At 34.7% G+C, this 9,171-nt stretch overlaps 1 protein-coding gene across 2 annotated transcripts; it reads left to right on the top strand.

Annotated features, from left to right (window-relative positions):
• The first annotated feature begins 236 nt into the window (after window positions 1-236).
• LOC136814198 (acid-sensing ion channel 5-like) lies at window positions 237-7,825 on the top strand. Of its 2 annotated transcripts, XM_067070710.1 has the most exons (6): window positions 237-1,342; window positions 3,821-3,974; window positions 5,029-5,079; window positions 6,024-6,201; window positions 7,190-7,281; window positions 7,697-7,825. In XM_067070710.1, exons 1-6 carry the CDS (start codon window positions 446-448, stop codon window positions 7,810-7,812), a joined length of 1,488 nt encoding a protein of 495 aa, XP_066926811.1. In that variant the 5' UTR covers window positions 237-445; the 3' UTR covers window positions 7,813-7,825. The 2 variants fall into 2 exon arrangements, with proteins under 2 accessions (XP_066926811.1, XP_066926812.1); XM_067070711.1 differs by lacking the exon at window positions 7,697-7,825 and having other exon boundaries at window positions 6,024-6,196; window positions 7,190-7,279.
• The last annotated feature ends 1,346 nt before the right edge of the window (window positions 7,826-9,171 follow it).

Raw genomic sequence — 9,171 nt, 5'->3', positions numbered from 1 at the left:
AAGCAGGGTAATATTAAATAAATGAGTTCCTTTAATGTGGGCAAAATTGAAATGAATCAACCGATCCGACAATCGTAACCTAAACACACAGCGGGGATGAATAATATTAATTTTTGATATCGAAAAGATATCATTTTTGGAGAAAAGTAAATTTTACTTGTTTGGAAAGATTTTGATGAATAATTTAAAACAAAATGAAAAAGAAAATTTATTTAACAAAAATGTCTGATTAGAAATTGGTGCTAAATCTGAATTAGATAGATTAAAGCTTTACCATCGAAACAATTTGAGGAGATTTGAGATTGAAATTTCAACTGTCATCAAGGAGATAATATTAGGTTTTGGTATTATGTAGCTGTTTAAATTGGGAAGAAAGTTAAAAAACAAGAGTCAAGAGAGCAAATATTTTAATAACATTAACCCATGTTGAAATCGTTTTCAAAAGATGGAAATGAAACATAAAGTTTATGAAATCTCGGAAGAAGAAAACACTGTCAAGTCAGCAGACCTCAAGGAAGACGAGACGTGCCAACGTAGACTACTATTCAAAGATTTCTGTCAAAATGTGACAATGCATGGGTTTCGCTTTTTATTCGAAGGGTCATTCTTAAGGAGATTTATTTGGTTTTTGATAACAAGTACTATTACAGCATTTGTTGTGGTTTTATTTTACAATTTATTATTCGATTATTTGGAACATAAAACAGTAACGGTTAATGATTTCGAAGATGTAGCTACGCTACAATTCCCGACTGTCTCCATCTGCCCATTAAACACTATATCGAACCGTAAACTTCAAGAACTAAAAGGTAATTTAACAACAGATGAAATAAAATATTTCATAGATGGAGTGATCAAAAACAAAACAAACTCGACTGTGTATAAAAAAGTTATGAGTATAATTAACAAAGAAGGAATCAATACTTACATGGAACTTTTGAATGCATATATGAATTCATACGAAGATTTCGCAGACACAAAATTAATTCGGACAATTTTTGACAAAGGCGGTGAAAAACAGAATCAGTCGATTTCGTGTGACTTTTACGAGAGACCATGCAATAAATCAGATTTTGTAATTGTTGAATATTTACCGAAAATGTTATGTTTTGATTTTAATACATATCAAAAAGGTAACCCAGGGCTCACCATTAGAAGTAACGGATATTTCAATGGTTTTTCATTGACCTTTGATCTGTCAGATATTAAGAAAATTAGTGTGTTGGATGGATTTTACCTCGAGATGACAAGTTATGGCAACACTTTTGGAATGAACACTGATAATGAAATAATCAGCGTCAACCCTGGGTGGGAAACGGCTGTTAAGATTACGCAAACTGAGGTAATTATAACGTAATCTTTTTTGTGATAGTCCTAGGTTGTTCATCTATCGTAGTGCAAAGTAAAGGATTCGGCTACGGTGCACAAGATCGTGGGTTCAATCCGAAAGCAGGTCATTACAAAGACTTCGCGCTTAATGCAGAATGGTACATAATGCCTCTCTGCTTAATGTTTAGGCCGCGCGCATCCCCAGAATTGATTTTGATCTATCAAAGCATATCAGAGGGGACGCGTGCAACCTACTTAAAGTTCAGTAATTAAAGAGAAGGATTAAGGGTGACCTTCTGGTAGATAGCTACAATCATGGTCATAATTATTTGAGAAAAAAGGGAAATTCCCACGAAATCTTACAACCACAAACATTCCAAATTGCTCTAAATTAGGTTCGAAGGGTAGAGTTCTAACTCTGAGTTTTAATGCTAGACATAAGACTTAGGACCTTAGGATCTGAGGATCCAAAGTCCAGGAATGATCCAATAGGGCTCAGAATAATAGCCTGGAAGTCTATAAACCCCTCCCGAATTGAAATATTTGAATAAATTTATCAGTCAAGAATAGAGACAAATTTATTTTCCGATACTCGGAGTTTCGTGCCGTTTCAGGCAGTCTTCAGTCAGATTTAAAAAAATTACAAAAACGACATTCGCAATGTATGATGTCTTCATTTGTCAAAATTGACGTCATTTCAGTCTTTGCTGTCAAACAAGGCGAGGGTGTGCTTGTTGACATGTTTACATTTTTATATCAGTTCAGATTTTGAGTTCATAATGTCACCGAATTTTGTGGCGATTTCAAGCTTCTCATTTAAACAAAAGATTACATTTCATCGAGGCTCGTTGGAATCCACCAGTTCGTCTAACAATTTTCCACGATACGGTTGGGTTCTTGTTTTGATGTTTGAATTTCCAATATTGTTTGGAAAGTTCTGTTTCGTACTCATACCGCTCGTGATTAAACGACTTCTTGTGGTTGCTGAACCGTTTTTTGAATGTAGTTTCAGCGAGACCAATGCACTTCATCATTGGCACGGTATCGTCATTAGTATCGTCATCGATCTATATCGTGGCTTCATAAATTGTGTTTTCGGCGAAACATTCTCCATTAAGCGGACATTGGTTTTTCACGATACAGTTGCAGGTAGGAACATCTTGGTTGTTGGTCGGCTTGAGAATACGTTTGTTGTGGCTATCGATGAGCGATTTTATATTTTTCGTACAACTATAGCTCACTTTTACTGTGTTACGATTGAATATCTTGTGGAACTTATGTTGTTTGGGAAAATGTTTGTCGAGGAGTGTCAGGAAACGATGTCCAATTTTGGTGGATACTGATTTGCTGTATGGTGGATTGAACCAGATTATTTTGCGCTTACAGTTACGGTTACGGTTCTGCGTTTGTTGAACTGGGGGATTGTTTGTCAAATTTACGTCATAACCCGAGTCTCTGAGAGCTCTCTCGTACACCGGTTTTGCGTTGTTGAATATGTCTTCTGACGAAGAATGTTCAGAAAGTCGGTTTTCAAAGGTTTATAGCTGCCGTCGATTAAGTTCAATGTGATATCCAGAAAATCAACGATACGTTTGTTGCATTCGATAACAATGTCCAGTTCCTCCTCTTTGAATGTTCTTTGGAGGTCTTTTTTGATCGTTTCAGATTCTGAGCCGTTTTCATTAGTTTCGAACACAGCCAAAACATCGTCACGGTAAAGTCCGTATTTGTTCTTGTCATAGCGTTGACTAATCAACCGTTGCATATATATACCAACTAACTCACAGAGCTCTGCGCCGTCGTATGCACCCATTGTTACGTCAAATGAGCCCCCTTTCTTCTTGATCCATGCTTGGTCACCGTCAAATAGGAGTGATTTACGAGCATGGTTTATGATTTTGATATCAGCGTTTGGGATGTCAACTAACGTTTTTGCGAAGTCTATTGCTTTTTTCATTAGCGATTCTCTTATGGATGGATAGAAGTCCTTGATATCGAAAACAATAAATCTATGCTGACCTTTGTTTGGTATGTCAGTAAACCATTTGATTACTTCGTTTGTGCTCTGCCATTGATTCACGTTTAATGCTGCTTTTAGCTGTTTATTTATCTTATCGAGGATGCCTTTACTGATACGTCCCAGTTCGTTCTTCGCTGGATTCAGAAGTCTCGTTTTGGGGTTGTTTTGGAAGTTTGGTTTGTGGTCTTTCAAACTTATGAATGCTTCACTTCGAGCGTTTGTCAGCATGCGGTCAAAACAGTGTTTGTTAAATTTATCAATTAACCCAAAAGCGACTTTCTCGCCCACTTTGAATTGCTAAAAATGAGGAATTAACCAAAATTCTCAATATATTTTGACCGGATGAGGAGAAATTAAAAAGAAACGTAATTATAACAGCACATTTGAAAAATTATCGACTTCTTAAGACAACGAATTAAACTTAGGTTTTCAATTATCAATACCAAGCTACCAATTATCTTTCAAATTTAGACACGGCATTTGAAAAGCAAATGTGGTGAAAAAGAGCTGAAATTCATCAAAGATCGACCATACACGAAAACGACAAGTATAAACGACTGTATGTTTCAACATGTTTACAAAAAGTTCGGTTGCGCAGGCCCTGATATCTATCATCAAGTGCAAGGTAATACACGTTTTTTTTTATTAGAACCCAGTTTATAAGAACATTTAGGCTGAAATTCGTCAAAAAATTAAGAACATCGTAAGAACATGCCCAGCCTCACTTTGAAAAAAATGACAAGAAACTAAAATTTTTCCTCTTTTCAAGCAGTTTTAAACGAACTTAGGGAAGGATTTTCTAAAATCAAGAGTCAAATATTGTCCAAATTTTACCAATTTTAAGTGCTCTTTATTTTGCATGATGATGTCGATTTAGAGAGAAAAATTAAGAACACATTTCAGAACAGTTTAGGCTGAAAATTGCTAAAAAAATAGGCACATCCAGGCTCAGCCAAATTTTAGGTGTTCTAATAAAAAAAAACGTGTACAGTAAAATCCTGCATGATTTCCAATGTAAACAGGGTGCGTTGACAAGGTGGCCTGAGGGGGTTCCCAGTATTAATCACTGCTCCTTCCCATGTTTCGTTCAGCTAATAGATAGCAGCCAAGCCGTGTACCCTGTAAAAACTATCAAAAGACTGTCTCAAAGTCCTACATTGTTACACGTTTTTTTATAAGAACACAAGGCTTGGATACCTAAAATATTAGGAACAACACATTTTAGCGCTTTGTGGACTCTAAAACACTCGATTTCTTAAGGAAAATGGTAAAAAATACTCACAAAATGGCGAAAATAAGAGCATGCTTAATCCTTAAGAACATTTTTCAAGTTCAAAACTCAAAAAGCTAAGAACAATCGCAGGCTACAAAAATGTTGAATGTTTCTATAAAAAAGGCGTATGCTATCTACGTAAAAAAACATTGAGTAGGCTTTACGCTTTTGATAGTATCACTGCTAAAACCGAGGATACAATGTAGTAAACAAGTGAATTGTCAGAATTCAATCATAAAAGGTACTGAAATAATATACAAAAAAGCTACTACGTTCGTTCGACGGACAAGCAATTAAATAAAGCTAAGGCCTTGCAGGCGTAAAATGGTTGAAATATAAAAACAAATTCTTACGTTTCTTTATGGGGAAGATACTGTTTTATTTGCGATTTCCTTTGTTTTCTTAGGGATACCTTACTGTACCATAAAAGAAATGGCTGGCTACTTTCATTACAGAGGTAAGATTTCGAAAATGGGTCATTCCGTCATCTAAAATGCAGCGCAGATATTAAGGCATAATTTTCAGTCCATAACAGCTTATATCTCGTATTCCGCCTTTATCCTGTAACCAAAGTCAAAAGAAATCATAGCTTAGGAGAGTATTTTCATGTGTGAAAATTTTGAAATTCAGGGACCTCCTAGTAAAGTATTTTTTTTCCGAAAGCTATCTTTAAGGTAGATGTTTCACTCCTTTTCAAGCATATTGTCACCTCTATTGATTCATAACAGCAAGCAGCACCAAATATAACGAAAATCTAACAAAGAAATTCACAAGCACAAATACATATCTTTTACTAAGCTGAAAGGGAGATTATTTTAACAAAAAGCCTTCTGAACATGGTAGAAACGGTATCATTCTCATTAACCCAGTTCCACAAGCATCACATGATAAAACTCTGTTTATTCACGGTCATGTAAAGCCTTTTGCTCATCGTCTAGCGAAAAAAGTTTCTTATAGAAATATATAGGAAGTATATCTATAGAGGTCTGCGATTCAGACTAGGTCATGTACCAGTAGTTTAGCCCTTTCCGTAACCACGGGGAAAAAATGGCAAAAAGAATTGACAAAAATTGAAAATGAAAAAAAATATTTTGAGCAGACAATGGCATGTATATTATATTTGTAATCACCAGTTGTTAGCCGCCAGGCGCAATGTCAAATATACTGGACTTTTTTGCCCAGTTTTTTTTTGTGCGGGTCCTCAATTTTGATTCTAAAAAATATCATTTTGCAAAAGGGTTGTCGTTTTTGCAATGTCAAATATACATGCCATGGGCCTGTCGAAAAATTTCCGCAATGTAAAATATATACTTGACATGGACACAGAAAGGGTTAGAGGGTTATGGCAAAGTTTTCTTGGTAAAAAGATTCATTAAAAACTACTTTCACTTTCACTTTCAGACAATGAAGACGTTGAAAAACAATGTATTAAGAGTTGCCCAAACGAATGTCGCAGAGTTGGTTATAACTTTCTTAAAGATAAACGCAAATTAGGGAATCGTGGAGTTTATAAAATACTCCAACATGATATGCCTGGATGGGGGAATAAAACCATTACCGAAATTGCGGAAAACGTACGGTAAGCTCCAGTAGACCAGCTTTTTTAATTTTGAAAGTTTTCGAAAAAATGGCTTATTTTGCTCTTATTCGTTAATCTTAGGCTCGATTTTACTGCTAGCGTTACCACCTCACAAATAAATTTTTCGCGTGGTCGAAAATTCGCGAAATTTGCGACATTTACTTTCGCAAATTTGACGAAATATACTTTTTCGGAAACAAAATCTTTCGCCAATCAAAATATAAAAATAAAAAATTTTCAGATGAAAAACTGGCTGAGGGATAGACTGGGAATCCAGTCGTTTATAACGTTTTTGTTGGAAGCGGGAAATTTTTATGTCGGAATATGGTTAAAATAAACGACTGGGCTAAGGTGGTTTCCGTAGCTTACGGGAGTTCCAGCAGGGCCCGCAGATTTCTGCGGGGTGAGAAAACAATCATATACAAAAAAATATATAAACAAATAAAAATTTCAGCCAATGAGAATTTCTAAGTGAAAGAAAAAAAGAAAAACCAAAACAAACCAACAAGACCCCCTGAAAATGTTATCCAAAAACATGAAAAAAGAGAATTTTTATGAAAAGTTTGTTGTGCACAAAATATTCTAGACGACTATATTGATGCTCCTGTCAAGTTTTCTACTTTCTATTTTTTACTGAGTTAAGTCGTCTAGCATGCTAGACTAGCTGAGGGACAAATACTTCTTGAATAGGATTGAAACTTTTTTCTTTTAAATTAGCTTTTCACAGGCTAAAAAGTACCATAAATCTTACATTTTATTCAAAGTTTGAAGTTTAAGCGATTTTTCATTTTTTTCAAAAATTTTTTCGCGAGGATAGACTTTCGCGAGTGGCCCTTCCAGGAATTTTCAAAGACATTAACTTTCGAGAAAAGGGCTAAAATTCGCGAAAATCGCGAAAGTTTTTACTTGCAAAAGCTTTTGCATCTTCTCATATTCCTCCAATATTTCCTCCCTTAAATTAATTCATTTAAATTTAATTTCTTTTTAGAGAGAATATAGTTAGGATTCACATTTCATTCTTCCAAAATCAAATTAAAATTGAAGAAATTACCGAAAAAGTGGAATGGATAACTTTGATAGGTGAGTAAAGAACATTCCCCCACTTTGTTCCTTTGGTTTAATATATCTATCAACCCTATATTTTGGTTTTAAGATCGATGTTTCTTTTTGCTGAGTTAGCACAACTTTAAAACCCAGATATATCGTGATCTAGCCATCGAACCTAACACTTGAACCTGATTCAAAAAGTCGATTTCAGTGATGACGTCAGCAGGATTTTGAGTCACTTCGGAAAATTTTAGGGGTCTAATTGACGAAACCAATTATCATACCTACCTTTCGTGATCTTATATAAATAAGTCGAAATTATTTTTGAAAACTTGAAAATCATGTTTCCCGACAATTGACATCATCATAAAATGCCTCAGAATGCCTCAACAAATTTGAAAACTAGAAACAGCTCAGTCACCTTACTTTGAAAATTCATTTTCTTTAGCGACAATCGGAGGAAACATCGGACTTGGTCTTGGCTTCAGTTTTGTGACAGCTTTTGAATTTTTGTTCTTCTTTTACGATTATTTCAATCTTCTGTTCACTAAGAAGAGAAAATAAAAACTAGCCATTTAGAACAGTCGGTAAAAAGACTCTTTTAGAATCTTAGAATCTTTCCAACATTGCGTAATGTTTGTAGTGTGTAGGCTCTGGATGAAACGGCCTACTTTTCACCCTGCCTTTTCTAATTTTGAATTTAAGTAGGCAGAGGGTCAATACACTATTTTTATAAGCATAGCGCTTTTAAGCATATTTAGACTCAAATGTTGGAAATAATGCAAACACCCGCTGGGTATGTGCAGACGGTAAGGGTTGTTTTTTCACATTTCAAAGTCTCTCTAAGGGTCACAAAAATCGGAAAATTTAAATTAGTCTCTCTAAGGGTCGGAAAATTCACAATTTTTAATTCACAATCTTTCTAAGGGTCACCTTTTTAGCAAAAATCAGGCTCTCTAAGGGTCTGTTTTTGGAGGTCCCATCCGCACATACCTCTCATCCGCTAACCCTAGTACCCCCTCCCAGACCTAATTATATACCAAGCATATCTCAATATTACATGAAAAAAGAAAAATGTGCAATATTTACCCAATTGCATGAGTAAGCAAAGTATAAGCATACACGTTTTTTTATAAGAATAGTTTTTTCTATTTAATCATGGAAATTCTTAATTTTCTGGAAAAAATCATCCTAAAATATTCTTACGGTATTCTTAGGTTAAGACCAAAAGTACATACCTCAGCTCAAGTTAAAAATTTGGCATTTTTGTGAAAGCATTTCCTACTGCTGGGGATAATTGGCAATTTATATGGTTGGTTATATTAGGTTGGCTTTCTTAAGGGTAATTTTCCAAATTTCATGATGGTGGTATTCTTAGGATATTTTTAAATTTCTTATAAAGAAAATATTCTTATAAAAGAAAAAGTGTGTATTTTTAATTCAAAAATGTATTTTGCTTACAAAGTTTTATCAATGCATATAAAAGCGTTTTTCGTAATTATTTATGAACTATTTTGTAGGAATAAGACATTTTGTAAGAATATAGCCTAATAACTGTCAAATAGGTCAAGCCTTTAATTCTTTTCCCTTGGCAAAAGAGAAATCTTAAAAGCTCTGGAATTTCTTTAGATAAGTAAGAGCAAGATTGAGGATTTTAGTTCCTTTCAAATTTCTCTTACTTAAAAACAGGGTGCATTTTTACGAGGTCTCCCAAGTGGTTTACGTGATTTCGTGAAAGAGACTTTTTTCTAGCGTGATTATGTGATTTGGAAATTTCTTTTCGTGATTGCGTGATCAGAGGTCAAAACGTGATCCTGATTTGAAAGATTTTTGAGCCGTGATGCCTGATTTGGACTTTTTTCAAATGGATGCATGATTATCTAAGTTTTTTGCTGATTTGCGTAATCTTGATTGAAGAAAAAA

The sequence above is a fragment of the Clytia hemisphaerica genome, unplaced genomic scaffold (genome assembly GCF_902728285.1).
Source record: "Clytia hemisphaerica strain Z4C2 unplaced genomic scaffold, Clytia hemisphaerica genome assembly, whole genome shotgun sequence".
Lineage (NCBI taxonomy): Eukaryota > Metazoa > Cnidaria > Hydrozoa > Leptothecata > Clytiidae > Clytia > Clytia hemisphaerica.
This window is presented reverse-complemented; position numbering and strand designations above follow the sequence as displayed.